At 43.1% G+C, this 23,883-nt stretch overlaps 1 protein-coding gene across 1 annotated transcript in view; it reads left to right on the forward strand.

The window, feature by feature from the left end:
* The window catches only part of LOC139816873 (homeobox protein Nkx-2.4), a 32,763-nt gene extending 12,788 nt beyond the window's left edge, over positions 1-19,975 (forward strand). Inside the window, exons 3-4 of the mRNA XM_071784674.1 lie at positions 5,394-5,480; positions 16,628-19,975. Of these exons, the coding sequence (XP_071640775.1) occupies positions 5,394-5,480; positions 16,628-16,978 (438 nt within the window). The 3' untranslated portion in view covers positions 16,979-19,975. The remainder of the gene's footprint in view (positions 1-5,393; positions 5,481-16,627) is intronic.
* Positions 19,976-23,883: the final 3,908 nt, after the last annotated feature.

A 23,883-nucleotide genomic window follows, 5' to 3' on the forward strand; every position in this document is an offset into this window, starting at 1 on the left:
AGTGCCGGGAGCGTATACGGCTCGTTTGTGCCACGTCCGTAACGAACCCCAACCGAGAGAATCACCCGCGCCGGCCCGAGGCTGTATAGGCCACCAACCGGATAATCCGGGCGAAGGTTGGTGTCGAGTCAAATTGCCCGAGGAGGCTGTTGTACCTAGCGAGGGGCAGGAGGTGGCCGTCGTTTTGCGTCAACCCCCGATGTACTCGCGACGTAATGACGTTACGCTAACTTGATCAATCGTCCACTCTATCCGCCTCCTCTTCCTACCTCTCTCTCTCTCTCTCGCTCTCTCGACCTCGTCCTGGCCGCCTACCTACCTACGGGCTTGACTCTGTTCGAGCAGAGGCTAACAGATACTCGATGCCTCCCGAACGCGTGTCGACGTGTTCGTAGCACACGCGCGATATAATCGCGCCTCCCCTCGACTTCGCGTGCCACCCACCAGATTTATCGGCATTTAATGGGCCAACTAATGTCAAACGGCGACACGCGTTACCTGGATAGGAGAGATCGTTACAACGAGTGAGTGAGAGTGAGAGAGAAAGAGAAAGAGAGGATGGTGCTGAGTGGGGTCTGACTCGTAAAGTGGAACGAGCGAAAAGAAGCTCGAATTACGTTTGACCCTCTCGTAACATTTGTCCTACGTGTAAGGAGATACCGGGTTCTACTTTATGTAACAGTTCGAAAACAACACTTTGAAATTTTGCATAGTTGGTGGAGACTCATACAGGCTGTTTCGTGTAAAGTTCACGCATCACGTTGTTTTTGTTTTCGTAACAAAGTAACAATAACGATCAAACGACGAGATACTTCAAAAATTAAATGAAAAACCGCTACAAAATTATTTTAAAATGTTTCACTGAAATATAAGTCAAGCTTGATGACCTCTCTGACTGTGAAATTTATTACGTAAAGTTTCTTACCGGAAAATCGTATTAAAAAATCGTTATATATGATGTTTGTTATAATATACACAATATTGGCAGCAAAAGAAAATCAACAAATAAAGCAATGTAATTCTACATGCGGCATCTTGGAAATTAAGATCCTAAGCGGATTATATAGGTTTGTTTTCACAAATTAGTTTGAAAAGGCAATGTTGACAGGGCCCGAAGAAAACCAAATCGTTCGGATGCCAAGCGTTTCATCCTGTCTGAACAAGAGTAAACTCCTGCAAGTTAATCGGAAGTTAAAGTCTCTCGCGGCAAAGTAAATTTTTGCCGGACCCCTGTGGTCCTTTTCGCAAGGGGCATGCCTTTCAAAGATAAATATAGGCCGACGTTTCCACCTGAGAGATGTTACCTGGAGGATAGCAGTCACTGCTTCTTCGTGATTTAATCTCTCTCACGATTAAAAACCAAAATTCCGCAGATGACATTTCCATTGACAATTATCAGAATTTCGTACATTAAATCGTACCAGAGCTTGTTCTATTTAGCTCTTCGTTAACAAATTTGCTGGAGTAAAAATAAGCGAATTTTTTATTTCGTATAAACAAAGTCTGCGAAGCCTCACGCTTTAAAATAAGATTGATTTCACGGGAACAGTGCGTCAAACTCTTTTCGATGCAGCAAGACGTGCTAGGACTCAATGGACAAAATTCACACATCAGAAGCGCTTGTCGTTCGAGGTCGACATTGTTAGCCTTGAATTTCATGCCTGCGCACCGTGTTCTTACGTACACACCAGTTATATATCCCTATCTTGTTTAACTTTCCCTGTTTACACATCGCATCGCGGCGGGAGCGATGGACAAACGAACTGACGGACGGCAGTTCTCTTGAAATAACAATTCGCCGCGCGTCCGCTCGCCGCGCGTCCCGTTTTCATCGTCGGATCTTTCACAGAGCGCAGCCTCTGGATTTACTCGGGCGAGTTTAGGTACAGCGGAGCACGGTATATACGCGCGCGAATCGTACGACATACACGATAATCGGTGTCGAGATCACGGAACGTCCGCCGCACGTCGGTATCGTGTGTCGATCTAAATTCATCTCTTTAATTGTCGTCCCGATTTCAGCAAAGTCGCATCTTTCGCCACCGTGTCGGTTCGCTGTTTCGTTCGGAGTCATTTCCCGAGAAGCAAAGCCATTCTCTATAAAGATTCCAAATCTCTCGTTTGGAAGTAGGACACATTAGAGGGTGTTGAGTAAAAGAGATCGTGGAGGGATCTATTTGGAACGAAGAATTAAAGTCTCGCGTGCGAGCGCGCGGATCTAGAAGATCCACACGTCACACACACACACAGTTCCGTCATACATCCTACGTAAGCTCGCGCAGAAGTAAATGGCTGTTTGTAGATCTCTCGAAGTCAGCGCGCGCGGCGGCGTACGTAGCCGAAAACTCGACGAGCTTCGAGTGGATTATCGGTAGAAAAGGAATTAACGAACGGGAGCAGCGAAAGAGGTACTTCCCTCGTCTAGTGCCTCTTCGTGGCTTTTAGATAAGGTCTCTCACCCCTACGCAAAACCGGCCGCGCACCACAAAGCGTACGTAAAAACTCACGCAACGAACAGCGGGGCGAGAGGGTTGCGAGTATTACTTTCTTTCGCGGTAATGCTCCTTAAGATGAATTTACACGGATCACTTTAATGATGAGCCATCCTGAAAAATTGTCTCGAGCAGGCAAACATCGCGTGTAACAATAGTGCGATCTGCGTTTCATTTTCAAGGGTGGTCAAGGATTAATTCAAAGTTTGAATAAACACATTTAGTGTTCTGTTTAAAAAAGTAATATAGAATAATTAAAGTTCGTCAATAACTATTTGTAACATCAAGATTATTTCAGTATTTACTAATTTAATAAACTGCTTTATTTTTATTCAATCGTAACGAAGCTACTGTGTTAAATCGATTTTATATGATACAAATTCATTGAAAATTATGCAAGTTAAAATATAGGAAATATATTACTATTTTCCCAATCGTTAAATTCGATTTTCTCGAAAACAAAGCTTCGTATAAAAAATTTTCAATTTGTGATTTTAAGTAATTTTCGTGTTTTTTTGTTTTTTTTATATAAAACTATCCTCGCTGCGTTACCGATAACTGAATGCATTCGTCGTAATCGTTTTATAAAGTTGGACAACGACGTACAAAGCAACACGACCTGGAAAATAAAAAATTGAATAATAGAGAAAAGAGTATAGTTCGTGCATCACCCGCGGGGCAACCACCGGTATTCTGGACACGCTCGAGGCGACGCCCGAGAGGGGTGAAAGGAATTTTCGAGGGCGGCCGATCCCGCTAATATTCAAAGAATTAGACAGACGGTGGCGGGTCCTCGAGACGCGGTCGGCTGGACGGACCCCTTAAAGTGCTTTCGTTGCATTCCCGACACACGCAACGCAACTCCGACGTATAATGGGGGTTATATCGGCTTCGGGAACGAGGTTGAAGCGTACAACAGCCACTCGACGAGGTTACACGCGGTAACATATGCGCTCTACGGATCGGGACGATAAAAATCATCTGCTGCAAAAGTTGACACGCAATAGTTGAGCTTACAACTCCACTGATGACGGATCCTGACACACCTGCAGACAAATTTCAGGATGCGAAAACGAGTCTCAGAAGGGCAGTCTAGTTTCTAGGAGACCCCCCGCAAGACAGGGGAATTCGAGCGATCAACACAATCCGATAGATTCTTCATTTAAATTTTAACTTAATTTAGCAGGCGATTTTTGTTTCTTTTGATTCAATTTACCGTTTGAATACAAAGCTCTTTAAAATTAAGTTTTATAGAATATTAAATATATTATATAATAAAATTGTATTTTTCATATTAGTTTCAAGTAGATTCAATTCGCTTGATTCTTAATTTGGCGCTTACTTACTAAATGTATATTGAAAACAGGGGAAAGTTGTGATAAATAATGATAATAGTCTCGACATTTTCACAAGACAATCGATTTGACCGAGAAATCCGCAGTTCGAAGGAAAATTCTGTAAATCTCGATTGATATAACAAAAGTTAGTCGGTGAATTTTGTTGCCTGGTCTATTCCAGAATAAAGAGAAAGAAAGGAATCGTAGCTTGAGTTTTCAGTAGGAACAGTCGCGTGCGATTAGGATCGCTCGAGACTGCTTTTACGGCAATTGAGCTAAAGCGATCGTGGATGTTGTGCAGCCGCCTGGACGGAATCGAGATCGACATCTGCTTATGATAGAAGCGCGTTATAATCCGCGCTGTATGCATTATGCGTGATTCACAAAGGCGGCTTAATCGCATCGACGTTTATCGTCTAAAACATATCTTATCGGTTGATTTAACTTTTTAACGAGTCTTGGTATCACGGAACGTCTGTCAGATAATATCGATATAAATATAAGAATAATATATAATAAATGTAGTATTTCATTAATATTCCTACTTTTAAATAACCGAAAAGGCGAAAATATAAGTTATCGTTAGTAAAAGTTGGTATAAGGAAAATAGATCTTACACATGATTATTTATTTCACCAAGAGAATATTAACTTTGTCATAAAAAAAATTATACCAAGTAAAATGATTAAAGGAGCATTTGTTGATTTCGAGACACGTTTTCTATACTGCGTAATAAATGTGAGACACACGATATATTTTGGGATAGGATTCGAAGACAAACACCTATTATTGCTGTTAATATTGCAATTCCACGATATTGTTTTCGAGATTCTCGTCTAAAATGCGCACAATAGAGTCAAGACTCTCCGATAATTCTAATAAATAATATGTAAAATTCGTACTATTTCCCTCCTCGGCATTGAGTATCCGCATAAAGTGAACGAGGCGTTAAATTCCCCTCGAAGAAATAACACAGTCCTTTAACCGTGGATTACGGACTTAGAAGCATCGGATAGGAAATAGCTAGAGGCCGATTCAAAGTGCGTCTGACAAAAGCGCGTGCCTTCTCTGAAAAAACATCCGAGGGCCTACCTGGCGATAGTTCGCGTATGAGATATGTCGTCCGTTTTACTCCGACATAAAGAGCGACTCAACGCGGTCGATTTTAAGCTTTGCTCCAAAGAACTGTTCGTAGAGTGCCCCAAACATCGTGCCCTTCTCTCCGCTATACCGTATAACGCCTACAGATTCGCGTATATATGTTCTACATAACGAAATTCTTTGACTTATTTATCACTCTGTTTCTATGAATGTGATATAATATACATTTTTATTTTATATTCTACCGAATCTGATTTTTTCAGTGAAAATTTTAATCCAATCATGCTACAATCTGCTCCGAATATATCATATTGCTAATCTGTACTTTTATCGTTTTCGATTTACGTAACGAAACGTAACGAATACGTTAAATCGAACATTTAACGTAAAAACATAGATTATAACATTAATATCCACTATGTTCGATGAAGACTTAATTATATGTTTTATGTGTGCTTCACAGGTGAAGATATGGTTTCAAAATCATCGGTATAAATGCAAGAGGCAAGCAAAGGAAAAAGCCATGGCCGAGCAAAACGCCCAAAATCAGGTAATTACGCAAATTTCGAAGTCTTGTGTGAACCGCTTCGAAAGTGAAACGTTCGTTGAATATAATATTACGAATTTCGCAAAGACGCACCATTTCGATGACTTCTACTACGTATAAGGAACTAAATAAACGCCATTTGTTTGTACTCGTTAAGTGATACACGCATATTGCATAGTTTATACATAATTTTCAAATCTATTTATTGTCATGAAATTATGTAGAATAAGAAATTGATTCCCAAGCGGTGAAGAAAATTTAATTGTTGAAAAATAATGCGCTATGTATATTGTTATAGGTGATACCGAAGGTAATAAAGTATATTATATAATATCTAGTAAAAAGTTGTTTGGGCTGTTTTGGTCAGAAGTCACACCAAAATTCGGATCTCATAATCGCCGATCGATGCGATCCGATGTCAAAACGTACGTGTTATTTTATTTGCATTCGGCATCGAGTTGCCGTCCGCGTCTTCGGGTCGGTTCCCAGCGATTTTGAAACAATGTCGCGTCACGTAGTGTCGACCGATCCGAAATGAAATGGCTTTAAATGGAGAAATATCGCGGAAGCCGCATAAATCCTCGCATCCGCATCATATTTCGTTTCGAGAGTGCCACTCGACCGCGCGAAGCGATTTTGCATTTATTTTGTTATGTCATTTGGGATTTCCGAGGGATATATCGCGCCGTGTGCGCGTGTTCGACAGAACGATAAAATTGCTCGCGTTGAGCACGTAATCACGCGCCCGTCGGCGTTTCACGTGGCTCAAAAATATAGCGCGAGATTACAGAGTCGGGTAAAATAGCGAATTTGTGCGCCCGATGAAATTCAATATTCGCTATAATCCGAGTTAAAAATAGCGCGGGACATTGATCGGGATAACTAATCGGGATAATGTCACGTGTGGAGATGGAAATGAAATCCTTTGGTATACATTACTTCCGCAGTTCGAAAGAAGCGAGGCTTTAATGAGGAACGTAATGACTTCTCGTATAAGAGATTCTTAAATCGCAAAATTTTTAAACGGCGGATTTATGCATTAAATGGAATTGGAAATTTGTGTTGAAAAATTGAAAATTTTTATAATTTGTTAAAAATGCGTTGGGTAACATAACATTGATCAGGACAGCTTCGTGATAGAAATGAAATGCTTTAATATACTTTCGAAGAGGTGGACTCAGTGTGAAAAGAATAACACGTAATATACTTATAGAATAGTCTTAAACTCACAAAAGTTAAACGCCAGATTTATCTATTAAATAAAATTTAAAATATATTAGCTGTAATTTGTCAATTATTTGAAAAAATCTGATCGCGCACTATTTTTTTATAACTTATTTTTCGACATCGAATATTCTAATAAATAAACCTCGCATTGAAAAATTTGGTTAAAATAAAATTTATTTGGAATTAAATAAAATATAAAAGATATTATTTATTTTTTCGTTCTGAAGTTCAATTCGCGGAAAACCTGTCGTCTTCGATCGTTTGTACTAAAAAACAATTAATATCTTAATACTTTTTTTGTTAAAAAGTTGTCTCTGTATCGATTATAACATACATATATGCGTGTAACAATAAATTCTTTTGTTATAGCATTTTGTCAATATTCTATACAATTATATTTACAATATTACAATGAATTTCGCAGTTAGCAGTTATTACCTTCTCGTGAAAATAAACGCACCGACGGATAAAAAAAATCCGCTTGCAATAATCTGTTAAACGTTTTCTTTTAATCTTCATAATTTTCGACATCGCTCTTCGGATTTGTAGAGTTTATCTACTGGAAATAAGCGGTACATTTGTATACACAAACACATACCGTAAAGAATACTCCGGCTTGCGCTTGCTGTATTAAAATAATCGATACTTTACCATCGGTAGTAGTCGAGTACTTGAATACGCTGAAGTGTATCGCGAGCATTTCTAATAGCAACAGACGCGATCGCCGAGATATCGTAGCTGCTACTTCGAAACGTGCCGTGTCTCTCGGATCTTTTACCAGATACTCACATAACCGAATACGAATTGCTCCTGCCCTCCCCTCCCGCTTCCCCTCGTGTTCCCGTACCTTTCAAAGGATATTATTCAAAAGAGATGTCAGAACGATCGTCGCGATACACGCGACGGATTCTTTCGAATATATTAGGATGACACGTATGCGCTGTCACGAAAGGCGCGGAACCACGTTTTAACGCGACGGATCGCTCGATTCCCCATCAGCCACGCGACGGTAAATATACGATCGCGCGATTTGCGTAAAATAATTCCTAAACGACATCGTTCACGCAATGAAAACTTCGCGAGAACACAATCGAGGAGAAAGGAAAGAAGTCCGATTAAATTTAGGCTTCCGTATTCTCGCTTTTTTGAAATTTAGAAGATCCTCGTAAAAAATGTGAAGTTTCTTCCACGCGATTCAGTATTTACGTCATGGATCATTACGTGAGCGATCAAACACTGATTTATTCGTGTAAGAAAAAAAACTGCTAAATAAAACTGCGAAAGTTGTGAGAATGACGTCAGAAGCGTCAGGGTAAAAGATTGCAATGTACGATCTTTGCGCGAGGAGTTAACATCGATTATCGCAAAAACTTAAGTCGAGAGTAATTCGCCAGACGAGAGGAAAGATGTAATTAAATTGGCGTAAGAGTTTGGGCAAAGTGTCGCGCGTACGCGCGCTTCACTTGTCAAAATGCAACTCGCCACTTCGTTATCGCTTTAGGCGGATGATGATATTTTCGCGAAATATCGCGCGGACAAGTGTCACGGATGCAGTGCGCGACGGCATAAGCGGATTTACGTGGCGCACTTTTGCACGTCGACGGACGACGCACGTGTAACGTCGCTCATTGAAATTCGATGAAAATATACAACGTAGTTTACGCGAGGACGGAAGCATCCTTCCAAATGATACGCGCAATTTTTTCCGCTCGCGGTATTAGCACGTCCGATGAGCCTCATATGCGTTTATCGATTATTCGGAAACGGGAAAAAGGGAATTTTGCTGTCGCAAGGGAAACCGCTGTGCACTCGATGTGAATGCGACAAAATTTCACCGGTACGACCGATCGTTCGATATCGCGGCCAAACTGCTTTGGAAAAATTCAGTAACTCCAGTACTTTATATTCGTATAGAAAGAAAACTACCCGTTAAATAAAATTGAATTTTGATAAAGCAAGATAATAATCTATCTCCTTTACAATAACGCAGTATGAAATGTTTTTGTTCCTCTTTTGCCCCGTGTAAAAAATTCTTGACGTCGAGGTAAGAGTGTACCAAATAAGTGTCTCTCTGAAAGCCGATTTGAATTCGAACGATGCCGAACCGCGGAAGTATCGATGGGTATCGCGGGGGCCGTCGAAATCGAGGTTGTCCTGCGGCACAATGGACTCAACGTTGCGTCGCGGTGCCTGGTAAACAGCCGTATAGCATTAATGGAAGCTGAAAGTTATCTGGATGGGCCGATCTGCGAAGGCAAAGCGATTCTTCCGCCCGGCAGCCGCGCCATCTCTCTCTCTCAGCCGCCCTATAATTTACTCGTTAGTTCGCCGTTGCTTCCGTGGACACGTTTTCATTACCCTCACTTTTTCCCCCCCGACGCGATCATCCATCCGTGTTGTTACCGTCAATAACACGATTAGCTATTTTATTTCAGTTTATTTGTTACAAGTATCATTACTTCGGAGTATAAGATCGATCGCAACTTGAGAACTGTCGCCTCTCAGTTTCTCCGATACGAGATAATCGCGAGCAATCTATAATTTGTATGGCTTTCCGTTTGTAAAATCATCTGAATTATAAAGTAGAAGAGAATCAGGCTCGTGTGTATAAAACAACGTGAAATAGTCAAGCCAATAAACGAGATATGAATATGGATGTCAAAATAAAAAATTGAAACAATTTATTAACTTCTAAACATAAATGGGTACGTTTATCTGAGTTATTTTTCTAGATCGAGAATTATGCGCACGTTTCTAACGTATTATAATTTTTATGACACGCGTTCTAAAAGTTTATTTATTCCACGGATGATGTTTCTCAAACGCAGTTAACTTGTCAATTGCGTCAATGCAAACATATATGTCAGTCTCTCAGAAACAAATGATCAACTCCACTTTTTATAATTTTTTTTTTTCTAATTTTAGTACCAGAGCAATATGGTTAGTTTGTAACCTCATCAAGTTTTCATACTTCTTATTTTATGATGTTGATCAGTTTGGCTTCTGAGAAACTCATTGCGTCGATATACGTGAAAGATTAAACATTGCACGGTTGAAAATAAACACGGATAACATGATATTAAATTATTAATCAATAACATGCACCTTTAGATTTTTAAACTAACACTTAGAATACAGAAATATGCAGATATAATTTGTCTGGTTCGAAATTGTTTAGAACGCAGATCTATTGAATATTGAGAGATCCCTATATACAAAACACCATGTTCAGGATAGCTCGATCGTCGCCCGAAAGAAAGAAATCGTCCCTTCGTCGCACGTGAAGACGACGTCGACGAAGGGACGACTTCTCCGACGCGCCGGGGTAGCCTACGTTCACAGATTTTTCCCCTCCCTCTTTTTTCATTTTATTCCATTTCCCCCCTTCGTGGAGGTAAAAAAAATTCAAGTATCGGCGTGAGCGAGCGAACGGGCGAGGGGAGAAGGGCGAAGAGAGGGAAAAACGGAGAACGAAGGAGAAAACGAAGCTGAAAGGGGAGAGAGAGAGAGAGAGAGAGGCGGAAGGATGAAAGCGACCGGGAGGAAAACAAGGAAAGGAGAGAGCAGAAAGGAAAGAGAGAGAAAAGGGAGAGAGGGTGAGAGATTCTGCAGGGGAGCCACCGAAACAGGCTCTCGAGGACCGGTCGCCATCTTGCCGTGAGTACAGTCACGCGCAATACCTGGGCGCAAATCGGGATTACCTGCTGCTTAAACTTTCAGTTTCATCGCCCGGCATCGCCTGCCGTTATCCGCGAGCCGCAAGTTTCCGTTCTCGGAGGAAGAAGATCCGCGGCGAAACTCCGCCCGTGCGACAAGCACGCCTTTCGCCGGGGAGAGTTTGACGTTTTTTTTTCTCCTCGTACACCCTGTGTATCCTGCCTCGCAAGACTAACGTTAGAAAGGGTGGAAGGATCGGAAGTCAGGCATTCGGACGTTGCCGACGACGACGGGTGCGGATGAACGTATCGCGAGGGGGAGGCGATGTAATTAACCAGAAAGCCGCCCTCGCTGCGCGATAGCGCCGCCTTTTCCTTCCCGGGCGGCCTCCCGGCCGAACAATAGGCGAGACATTAAAAGATTTCCGTCGGGACCTCTCGTTTCCGCGAGGAATGGAATTCAATGAGTCTCGCAAACGCGCTGCTTGGCTTTTTAAATCTAATAACGACCGTTACGTCATTGCGCGCACTTATAATTGCGTCACACGTCGCATCGTGCATTCGAGACAGCGAAGGCTAAGTCCACTCTGTTTGCTAATGATTTGTTAATCGCGTCGCGTTAATGTGTCTATTAAACACGAATTGAAATCGATATCGAAAGGAACACCTGCTGGTAGTTATTATCTTCCTGCGAGACGAGTCGAAGGTATAGCTTCTCTGTTTATCTCAGAATTATCGCGATTAATTATCGCGAGGTGAGGGGAAACGGATTGCACTGCAAATCCAAGTGTGTTAGTTTTATACGCATAAAAATGACACATTTCACTGAAGTTCTTACACATTTTTCGGCGTTTTAAGTTATACGTCATTTAACCGCATTAAATTAAAAGTTAATACGTTCAATCGTGTTAAATGACGTGATTTAAAACGGCAAGAAATGTGCAATAAGAGTTTTAGCAAAATAATACACTTGGATTTGCAGTGTATCTCTGCCACAGGGTATGTCGATACGAAAATTCAATAAGATACAGCGGGGAATCGAGCTCGTTGCGACGATCGTTTGCCGCATCCAGCGGCAAAAGCGGAACCCGGGGCCCGGCCTTCGTAAAGGTATACCACTCGGCACCCAACAACGCAGGCATTTTCGCCGGAAATCGTTTAACGCGCGTTAAAGTGGCTAAAGTGGCGTGACGCGTGACGCGCGCGCGGACCGTCATGCGTTTAGCGTAATCGTCACTTTGTCAGCTTGAAGTGCACGGCATGCCCTGCACTTATGCCCTCGCCGGGCGCAAACGGCAACGCGAAACGTAAGTTCGTACCGGCCACTCGAATCAAATCGGTCGTATACCTCCCCGGACCACTCGACACTGCCCGGATTTGCATAAAAGTATCTGCTCGCGCGACAAAAAAAATTCATTGCCCGCATAAACCTTTTCGCCGCGCGTTCCATCGGTCGGTTTATAATATTTCTCTCCCTCTCTCGTCTCTCTTTTTTTTTCTCCTACGCGTATATTCATCGCGACAGTTTTTGGAAAAAAAAACGTGGAAATATCATAAATTCTGTTCTTTTTTTTTGTTGTAAAAAAATAAATTGTAATCGTACTCTATTCTGCTTGATAGCGCGTTCTCTTTTTGACAAAGAGAGAAAATTATAGGATTATTGGTAAATTTCTAAGAGACTGCGCCTCGATTTGACCGCACCAGAGGCGAATGATGTAACGGGATGATTGGATAAGTGAAATTCGAAAAAGTTCACGCGCGGACGACACTGATTACCGAGAAATCACGAACGTCAGGCGAGCGAAGGACGTTATTTTTCAGCGCGATCGTATTATTAAAGTCTCACTGGCGAGGAGATCGAAGAGGAATGTCGTGTACCGAATGTTGATACAGCTGAGTGGTCGTTCTGGCAGGTATTCGGTCTGCTTGCTTCGGCTTCTGTTTGGTATGCCGTGAGGTCCGTGTGGGGTTGACGGTACAGAACAGGGCTGTCTCTACGCCCACGGATCTCTCGTGCGAATAGAAAACGTGATCTCCCTCGAATTAACCGGACGTGGGTCTCGAATTTTTAGTCCAGTCGACAGAAAGATTTGAAATTCCCCTGTTCCCCCGCATGGTCGCGAAATATTCTCGTTCGAAGCGGAAAAATGTAAGTCGATAGAAGAAAGATGATTAATTCATCCAAGAATTTGCCAAATTAATGAAAATTTAAGAAATATGAGACAAGTTGTCTCCAATTTGAGATGTAAATGTGAAAAATTTTTACGCATATAAAAAAATATGAAATTTCATAAAAAGAAAAAATATAAAATTAGAGATGCAAATATGAAATTTTCTACATATATAATTCATTGAATTCGCGGGTTTTTATGTGTACACTGAAAAAAAAATTATTAAAATCAAGAAAATAAATTTCTTAGTTTCCTTAATTCAAAGAAGTATTGGGTAGATTTAAGAAAACATTTTTCTGTGAATTTAAAATATTTTCTCAAATCTACCTGATACTTCTTTGAATTAAGGAAAGTAAATTCAAGGAAATCGATTTTCTTGATTTTAATAAATTTTGTTTTCAGTGTAGGAAATTATTCACAATATTCTGCATATTAATTATGCAACTATTAAATATTCAAAATATTCCGTACATTAATTATGCCGACTGTTGTGCCGCTCGTGCACAATTACGAGTTGTCTTTAAAAAGGACGTCGCCTTTAAAAGTTTGTACGCATACGGCGGTATTCTATTTCTAGATTAGGAAGATTTTACGTTACGGGACGACGCGGGCCGTGTCCACGGTAGCCGGTACTGTTTATTCGTAACGAGAGAGAGTCCATCGTGTGCCCAGCATACCGCGCTTCGTCTATAGCAGTGAATGCTGATCGCGGGATATCGTGCGGGTTAAGTGTCTTACCGGGCCTACCGCGCTGCGCATGTTTGCTCGGAACACAGGAGCGCTTAGCTCAGGTCCTCGCCAGCCCACGTATCTCGGCGTTTGTTCACGCAGCCGTCCGTCGAGCCGGGAAATTGCACGGTACATGTGTGCGAGCGCGCGCGCGCGCGCTCGCGCTCAAAGTGCGTACACTTGTACTGAGAAACTTTGGCAAACGGTGGCGTTTCGATAATCCACGGGAATCGGTAGCCAGCCGCGCACAAGTACACACACATATGTACAAACATACATAAGTCCATTTAAAAAGACCTTTAACCGAATAGCTGTAAATAGCCGTCTCTCGAGGCGATGGATCTGCGAGATAGAATTTTTTACGGATCCTCCTATTTACCTTAAATCGAAGTAAAGTGATTTGTACTCACCGGCACACGATGCGCAGCAGCGGAGTTGTTTACATTAATCTGCAAAGAAAACAGATATATTCAAATTAGAGCAATGTCCGAGATAATTAATAATTCTGAAGAGAGAGTTATCTATTGCGTGGAATATTTTCTGAATATCTTACTTGTGTTTTAAATAAATATTTAATAAGATAATTATACGTGACTTCTGAAAAAGATTTTCTCTTGAATATTGAAATTAACTCTTGAATACCAAAATATTAAATATTAAATATTAAATATTAAATATTAACTTTTATCAGTCCAATAAACAAAATTTTATTTCCTAATTTTTTTTCCTCGAATAATTCTGAATTTCAAACATGCCAAAAGTACCGTAAGTGTGTACATAAAATATTAAAATATTATATTTAAAATAAAAATATTATCTTGTTGAATATTTCAAGATTCACTATTTCAAGATTCAATATTTCAAGTATCACCAGAGTCAGAAATATTTAACATGCATTTTATATTATTATTGTAAATAATATTATAAATAATACAAATAATTTATATATTAATTAATAATAATATTTTATTATAGTAAATTTATAAAGTAGTAAATTTAAATTAATAATATTTATATTATTATGCAAAATGATATACGAGAGATGCTAAATGATAAACGATTAATATTGCAAATGGCAAGCAAATAAAGAATAAATTATTTACCCGTGGTCGCCCCGCCGTCGCCCGACGCCTCCCAGGCTTCCGCCTCCTCTCAGCTTCCCTGCGCCTTCTTTCCGCTGCACTTGCACAACATGGCACTCGCGAAAGTAAAGTTAATTACCGCCGCGCACCGATCACCGGGGCATCTACGATCGCGCGACACTTTCCGCAGCACTCCCGAGACCGTTAATCTCGCGCGACGCGCGCTTCGTTACATCCCAGTGCATGGAAGAATACGATCCGCACGAAGCCGCGAATATCCGCCGATCAACGTCTCGCCGAAACTAAACGCGTCAACGCGATGCGCGAGATCCTTAATAATGGCGGAAGGGACGCGCGAAAATCGCGCCCGCGGCCAACTTCACGCGCGCGGCCAACTTCACGCGCTTACCCGTCGCGGCGACGCTACACCTGTTGCTTCTAGCTGCACTTCCCTGCACTTTCCGTGTGCACTTGCATGTGGAAAATAATAAACAATATGTGTTAAGGCCATTGCACGTAACAAAGTTTTAGTCATAATCGTAAGGCCATAAGAAAATAGACCAATCACACTCGATTATTCTTCGAGCTCAAGGAGAATAATCGACTGTGATTGGTCTATTTTCTTACGGTCTTACGATTATGACTAAAACTTTGTTACGTGCAATGGCCTTTACAGGCGTCTTGGGACAATCGATATCTAGCGCCGTGTCGTAAACGAGCAAATGTATACGAGTGAAGACGAATAATCCGCGGCATCGTACATTCGCGATGACCGAAAGCGATCTCGTTGCCTCGTCGATTATATACCGTCGCGCGAGGTCTTTCGTTCCGATATTTCGCGAAATGCGTGTTCCAGCAAATCGCCGATGTATAAAAGCGATGAATCCGTGTTACGTGTTTCACAAATAATGAGATATTGGATCAGATTATGACCGCGTACTTGCAAATCGAACGGGATCGTGACGTCGCTCGGCTGTTTCCGCGCTCGTAAAACGCTAAAAATATAGGAGCAACTTTAGTCTGATATCGTGCGACTCGACTCGAGTCAAGTTACGACTAATCGATCTTCCGAAACACGATCGATCTTCTGAAGATACGATCAATATAAAAATATACAGCACAACAAATTGCTCATTCGCTGCAGTGACATAATTCACAAAATAAAAGAAGTTCGCTAAAGGTGGTTCAAAGTAGAGGCAAAACGTAAAATTTTTAACTTTGTATTGAATTGTTAATTAGGGCCCGGACACACACTTTTTCGTAACAGTAACAGTAAAGTTTCGACCAATCGCGTTGCGGTCGAAACTTTACTGTTACTGTTACGAAAAAGTGTGTGTCCGGGGCTTAAAATATCAAGTATATAACGTTAACTCACACACAGCTAACTATTTGACTCTCAAAGCTCATTTTTTCCTTGTTATTTACTAGTTTCTTTAGTTAATTATCTATTAGTTTTTAGCACGTGTATATGTAATTTTAGTTAATTATTTATTTATTCAAAAATTTCCCCCCAAAAATGAGTTTCAATGTTTGTAATATCATTTTTAAATCTGATTTTGATGTAATAATTGATTGTAGAGAAATAAAAATATCTTAACTACATATTAGAGCTCTTTTATTCAGTGTCTTGAATTCTCGCCATTCTTTGGCAAACATTTCAAAAATAACAATTTCTCAGTTATGTTGTTGTAGCAAATGAGCGAAATGTTAAATAAACATCTTGGAATTACGCTTATTGATGACCTATGCATTTATAATATCCGCTACTTGAATCGTTCGGTAACGCGATACGCTTCTTCAATCTTAAAAATATACAAATAGATAAAATATGCAAATGGAAATATAAGTTGTATGTACAGGATATGTGGTAATTACCGTGCCACCTCTCGTGGGCAGGTAGAGCGGATTAGGAAACCGAATAGGAAAAAGTCCTCTATAATACTGTTTTGCGAGTTTCTCAATGATTAATGAGAAATTAATTAATAAAGATAATAAGAATAAGCATCCACTCGTGCGATTCAGCGACGCGCGGCCTTCTAGCCGAATCGCGCGGACGCACCCTGATTCGCGGAACTTTATCAATTAATTCTTCACTAATTATATTAAGAAACTCGCAATACGGTAAAGGACTTTTCTATTCAGTTCAACTAGCTCTACTTGTCTACGAGAGGTATAATACGGCACGGTAGTTATCAGACATATTCTGCAAGTATTTTTTGTTGTTCGCAATTCGCGTTTCCCTGTGCACGTCGCATCAAAAGAGGCAAATAATACGTCTGTTCCAGAGTGCGAGCTCGCCGCGACGGGTGGCGGTGCCGGTGCTGGTGAAGGACGGGAAGCCGTGCGGGAGCGGCGGCGGCGGCGGCGGGAACGAGGGTAGCCGCGGCGGGCCCAGCGCGGCCCTGGCGAGCCCGGCGCCGCACATGACGGCGGCCTCGAGTCCCCACGGCACCCATCACGCGGCGACCTCCTCGGTCTCCCATCACTCGGTCGTCGCCGGCGTCAGCCACGTGATGAGCTCGAGCCAGAGCCTGCAGCATTGCTCGTACACGCGGTCCGGCGCGCAGCAGGGTATGCAGCAGCAACAGCAGCCGCAGTGCGGCGCGTATCTGCCGCTGCAGGGCCGTGCCTGGTAGTGCGCGCCATCCGCGGCGGGGGCCGCGGCCTACGCCAATCCCTCCGTCGCGGGCCCATGGGCCCTCGCCGCGGATCCAGCTGCCTGGTACGCCATACCCGACGACAGTCCTTAAAGAGGAGGGAGGGGAAACGAGGGGGATTACATGCGGATCCGATGAGTCGCGAATCGAAATCGGGCGCGGGCCGCGTCGCGGAAACGGATCGGCAGTGGCTCGGGATGAACTCGAAGCCTCTGATGGTCTCCGTCGCGGCTCGTTCGAGATGTATCGCGCGAGCGACCGCTGTCCCTCTTTCTCTCTATGTATCTTTAAGGAAAGATAGCCCGTGAGCTGTGCTGCCCAAATGGCTACCAAGAAAAGACACTTACGTCTTTCCTTTTTCTTTCCTTCGTGAGCGTATCCGTGTGGTCGCACCGGTGACCACCGCTGACCGACCAGGAACGTGACGTTACGGCAATCGACAATCGGGTATGCGCTCGGTGACCGCAGGGACTATTAGTGTGATAATTAGCGACCGCCTATGGTCAGTGAGTGTGCGCTCGTGGTTGAAAATGAACCGCCAACCGACGGTGATATTACGATGAGAACACTCGAATCGGGATCATCGTGCATCGTGCTATAGTAACCGTGATTTTACCATCTGTCATCGCGTAAAATCGATCGTGAGTGCTTCGTCGGATCGAACGGCAGCCTCGGGCTTCACGCGGCGAACCCGTTTTACGCAGAATGGCGGGAGTCCATATCGGCCGAATCGCACGAATCAGTTGAGAAAGACATCCCAGACAGCACAATGTCCAAAAATCCAAGACGTCTCAAAGACGTCTCATGTCCCACGATTTTGGACATTGTGCTGGGACGTTTGTTGCTCTCGAGGAAGAACCACCTGCATCCGAGAATCTCAGTAACGCGTTTTAAATCTCACTTTGTCCGTCACGTGTGAGATCACTGTATTTCAGACACGAGCCTGCGAGCGAGATGATACATTTTCCTACCGTTCGACGAATTGATGTACAAACGCGCGAGCTGAGAGAAGATTGTAAAAAAAAAAGGAGAGAACGATAATAAATAACGGTATTCTGGTGACAACTCGCTAGAGCCAAATCGGAGCGATAACGGGCGCGCTCGACAAAAAATGTAACGATCGAACAGTCGTCGCTGGACCTATTCTATTTAACTGCGTTGCGTTTTTGCGTTCGAAGAGAAATTAATATATACGTTCAATAAAAAAAAAAAGGAGCAAACAGTATGGAAAGAAAATATTAAAAAACGCAGTTAAAAAGAACAGACGGCAAGACTGAATCACAAACTTTAGATTATCTGACGGAAAAAAGGAACATGCGAAATGAACACTTTCAGAATTAAAGAAATATGCAGAAATATTGTTGCTATTGCAAACGATATTAGCTTAGCTAGTTTGATATCGACTTTCTTTCCCACAAAATTTTGCTCGACTCGTGTCCTGTTTAGTTAAAACTTTTAATACTATGCATCTCTTGAACTTCAGCGTTTGAAAATAGAATTAAAGATGTTACGAATTCACGCTATCTCTCTTCATGCAAGAGTAATCGACTTTTATTACCGTCAATGCCGTCGTTAAAGTACACGCGCCTATTTTTAGGACGTATATGCAAAAAAAAAATGTTTCGGCGGAGGGGAAAAAAAGTGCAGCTTTTTTTGCAGATCGGCGGAGGCTCGTATATCCGAATTTCGGTGATTTGCGGAGGTACGCGCTTCGCTGTGCGCGCGCGAAATAAACGACATTGTAAAGCGCCGCGGCGCCCGGGAAAACAAAACACGGGCCGCTCCGGGGCTACAATCGAGCACGGGGAAGCGAAACGGATTGTTCGCTCGCGAAATTATCGCCGGCCCCCGGTTGTCCACTCGATGGATTGGAAACCCGTCGATTCGAATTACGAAATAGTACACCGCGTCGCGTGATTGTGACTCGATTTCACCGACAGCGCGACATCCGAGACACACGAGCTCGCGAGCGACAATGTCGCTCGGAAAAGTCGCTTCCAGACAATGCGCACGTTTGTCAAACGTTCGGCGGAATCCCCTGCGCGCCGCGCGCGCGTCCCGTATTTACGCGACAGATTTTGCTGCATTGTCGCGCGCAAATACAATATATTCATATATATATATATCTAAATCGCCATGTCGACGTGTATTATTTCGTCCGCGTGATATATGTATGACATTTTTATCAGTTATGCCGGAGCCTCGCCAATCTGGACACTTGCGTAACGATTTTACTCTTCCGTCGAGCAAAATTTTGTTCCATTCGCGCAACAATACCATAAGTTGAACCTTTACGGCTCCAAGTTGACTTAGAAGTTATGTTTTTATATACTTTTTCATATTTTTCAAGTATCAATGATTTAATCTTTGTAGAGGATTAAACGAGTGGTAAAATCTCTTTTCTATATTTTCTTTTTTCCGTTAAGATTCGCGAATGCCGTGTGATTCATCGAGACGACTTTTACCTCCACGAATCAGTAACGCAAAAGAGAGACAGAGAACTCTCGAAGCTTTTCTTTTCGTAGAAAAGGAAACGAAATGGGACGGTGAAAAATGCGAGCGGACACGAGGGACGAATCGAAGTGACTTTTGAAATTCAACGAGCGTCCCGCGCGTTCGCCAGGGAGGATCTTAGAACAAGTTTACGATTTCGCACGTTCAAATTGTAAATGGCACTTACATTGTAAATACACGTTTGTTATAAGCGACGTTGTGCGGTGCGAAGAAAGGTGTGTCGCGCGCGCGCAAGTCGGCAACGAATTTCTAAATCGAGCGACGACGTTCATTATACATAAACGATTTAGAGGACGAGCATTATCGAGCATTACAGTATAACGATTACGCAAAACAAAAAAAAAGTATAGGATTGACGATAGTGAGTAGTGTGTCGTGGTGAGAAAATCAGCTAGAGATTATTATAAAGTTTTGTAAATAATAAGAGAGATATTAATAAAACGATACTTATTCAAACACCAACGAATTTTGTTCTTGATAATTTGTGATATCATTAAGTGCTATATTTCTATTTCTATTAATATTACAAACATTCTCGTTACTCTTTACACTCTTGTTGTCTTCATATTTTTGTTGTAGCCTCCCTCTCCTTTAGAATAGAATTTTAATATTGGATTATAATTAAATTATAATTGGTTTGCTCATCAGAATATTTTCTAGCAGCATTGCCTTTTTTTCTATGTTTGTCTTATCAAAAATCATACATTTATCTACCGATTATCGTGCCGTAAAAAAAAATGCATTACGCCAAGACGCCCTAGGGCTGCAGTAGTCTTTATCGTGTCAGCTCCCTCACGAGCGCTCTCACCTGGACGAGGAGTGCCATTCACCAATCAAAATACGAGCCCTCGTCGCGCTAAGAATGTTTCATTACATCTCTCGCGACTTTCGATCACTTCGCCTTGACAACGAGCTTTTCGTCGGTTCGGACAGGCGCCATGGTAACACCCCTGCGCGAGGGGCGAACCCCCCTGCGCCCCGAGACGAGACCGAGGGCACGAGACCGCGCGCCGGCCCGGTAACGTCCTAACCCCCTTGAAGCGCGACGTGTACCTACAATTATTAAGGTAAGCCGATCTCCTCGACGAATAGGTGAAGGTTTAATGCCGGGCGGCAGGTACGCCGGAGCGGAGAGGAGGCGGAGAGGAGCCGAGCGGAGTCAGCCGGTCGTTATTGGATATTTTCCAAGGGGGAGAGCAAGGGAGAGAAAGAGAGGCAAGAACTTAACCCTCCCAGGGCTAAGCGGGAGCTGGCGATTTATTAAATGCACCGTGACTAATTGCTCCGGCGCGGCGCGGAGAGCGGAGAGAGAAGAGCGGGGGCGGCGTGACGCTCGGCGTCGCGGCGACGCGTAAACGCACGGAAACGCCGGAATAACGCCGGCGCGCGCTTAGAATGCAAATTATACCGTCGGGTCAAGAGGCGGGAGAAGCGGAGAGCCCGAGCGAATTATTGTTGCGACGATTATTATTAACTCAAACGGACGCTGCGTTGGAGCGGAACGGTTGGACAAATTTATACGAGCAACATCAGCGACGAGAGAATTTAAACGAAACTAACGAGCGAGGAAGAGTAAATTCACCTTGAAACGCGCCCCGATCCGATGCTGCCGAGGAACACGCGGAAGGAAAACGCAATCACGGAAATAACAATCCTCCACGTGTTACCACACCAGCGCGCGCGCGCGCGCGTTGTGTGCATGTGTGTGTCCACGCGCCTACGTGTCGTGTGACATACGACGAGAGGTCCTGACGATGACAGGCCTCCGCTTCTGGTGGTCACTCTTATACAGTGGTATCCCATATCGTACCCCACATATCCCCCTCTTTCTCTCATTCCGCCCGCCATTATCATATTTATTAACTGCCGCTCGGTGCTTATATCTACACCTATTCGCTGCCATTCCTATATAATATAATCCGTGCTAGTGACAGCAGCACGTGACACTGCCTACGATCATCTCCCCGACCCCCCAGCCCCCTCCCCCCCTCGTCACGCCGTCTCACCCGCTGCACCGGTTGATCCCCCTTTCCCGACTCTCCGTCCGCAGTTCGCGCCCTTATGTTCCGGTTGCTGCAGATTTGTCGTTTGATGCGATTATACCGGGGACGCTGAGGCTCAGACTGGACGCGACGGTCTCTGCGGCGAACGTGAGGGGGTTGTGAAAAGGTGTCACGCACACGTAAGTACAACTTGGGCTAAATGAACGAGAGTGCTCCAAATTCGCGGAAGAGGGACGCTTAGTAATTTAGCAGTTTACGAAATCAGATTCGCTTTATCTCTCTGAAGATATCCTAAGAAACATTTTTATCAGTTCACGAAATGGGATTCCCTCTCCTTTAGCTATTCGAAAAATCTTGCTAGTGCTTAAACTGAAATACATTTCTCGCGTATAAACTGTAAAAACTTGAAATCTACACGAAAAATAAAATACATTATGTAAGATTGTGATTGAAAGTGAAACCATGCATGTCGCGAAATTCGAATCTTTAGCCTTTGAAGTCAGAGTCACGAAATTCCTTTTTTATTTATTTCTATTAATTTCGGTTCTCCCGATAAGAACAATAAAATATCGAGAAAAGAAAAATGTGGGACAGTGTTTTTATTCATTTCTCCATTTTCGTAGTCACAACTCTGATACGGGATTATATTAAAAAAAAAAAGAACGCCGTTAATTCCGCATAATATGTGTTTCATTGTCGGATCAGCTTGCGGTCCATTATGCTATATACTAATTGCCGCGATGCTGGTTGCAGGCGGCTTTGTCTGCTTTGTTACCTATATTTCCGATGATAAATTCCGCGCCGTCCTCTCTGCGTGTTTTGCCGCGTACAAGTAGCATGCTCGCTATAATCTCCATGGTGATTTTAAATCAATCGTGCTATATGGGCTTGTCTCCCGCAGGGAGACCCGTTTCTCTATCGCGATGACGTACAGCGCAATATCGCGACAACGAGGCAATGAAACTAGCTATAAAGTACCGCGCGTGCAACGGACACGAGTCAAAAATTTCCAATACCTAATGTCTAATGAACGATTCGAGATAACACTTCTCTCGGAGTATTTCAAATAAATTAATTTAAAAAAGCAGCATAATTTCACGCTTCAAATTACACCTCTTTACTAGTCATTGACGAAGCTAATCGTTATAATAATTAGCGTGCGAGCGATACTTTTCTCGATCGCTCGAAATCAGCAGGTATCTCACCGCGGACTCGACGCTGTACCGAATTGTAAATTCATGAAGGAAAAGGAAGCGACGCTCTCTGCCGCCCTACGCCAGCCCCGTTCATGAATACCGAGGAGACAAAATCATGGGGTTGTCTCTCGGTCTAAGATGCCGCGCAGGAACGGCGGCAGACGTCGACGGCAGTGACGTGATGGTGCGGTGCCGCGTTCTTGCCGAGGATGCTAATGCCCGCCGCCGGGTCGTCGCTGCCTCCCTCGCAAAGGGTTGCCTTGTTTGCCGTAGGAGAGCGGGCGAGCCTCCGAGCTGGTACTCGTAATTCATGGGACCCGTAGATTATATCGGGAGTATACCCCCGGCGCGCCGCGCGCGCCGGGACTCAATTAGATTCCTGTCAAACTGTTATTACAGGGAAGTGCCGTCCCGAATAAAATGCTTATTAATTAAAGCGCGAGAGTCCTTCCTCTCCCCACAGCTCCTTTGGACAAACGTTCTCGCGGCGGATGCAGAAAAGTGACGCCGGGAATGTTTCATGTTTGTTGCAAAGATGAATTCTTTCTTAAATATCAATGATGTTACACTGGTTTTCTATATGTCGTAATTATTTTAATAATAATTTGGTTCTATACTGGACCGTGGCCCTTCAGATCGCGAGATAGATCATGAACGTTCGACAATTTACGAAGCTTATTAGAACGCACAAATTCGTATATAATCTATACATGTAATGTGATCATTCCTTGGCGGAAACAACGCATATATTTTTGTAAAGATCATAGAGACGATCGAAATGAATCCACGCTTCGACAAAATCCGCCACCTCTTTTGCAGGGTGACGGAACTAAAGCCAATTTCTGTTTTGCCAGAGGTAACGCTATACCACGGCGCGATATAGATTACCTGGCACACGGCAGCAAGAGCGAATATCGTGAATTCCCGCGTCCTCCATAGCAAAGGCATCCTACCATAGCAATTACCTACGGCACAAGGGAGTCGAGTAGCAATATCTGGACCCGTTATTCAGTTCGGTTATCCCGACTGGAATGCTTTGTGTCGCCGACTGGCTGCATTTCCATCCGTATAAACGAACGTCTGTGAAATGTCCGTACGCCATAAATTTTGCATTATAAATTTGCCTAAATAAATTTGGATCTTGTTACGCGATAGACAATTCTGATTAAAA

The sequence above is a fragment of the Temnothorax longispinosus genome, chromosome 7, assembly GCF_030848805.1.
Source record: "Temnothorax longispinosus isolate EJ_2023e chromosome 7, Tlon_JGU_v1, whole genome shotgun sequence".
NCBI lineage: Eukaryota > Metazoa > Arthropoda > Insecta > Hymenoptera > Formicidae > Temnothorax > Temnothorax longispinosus.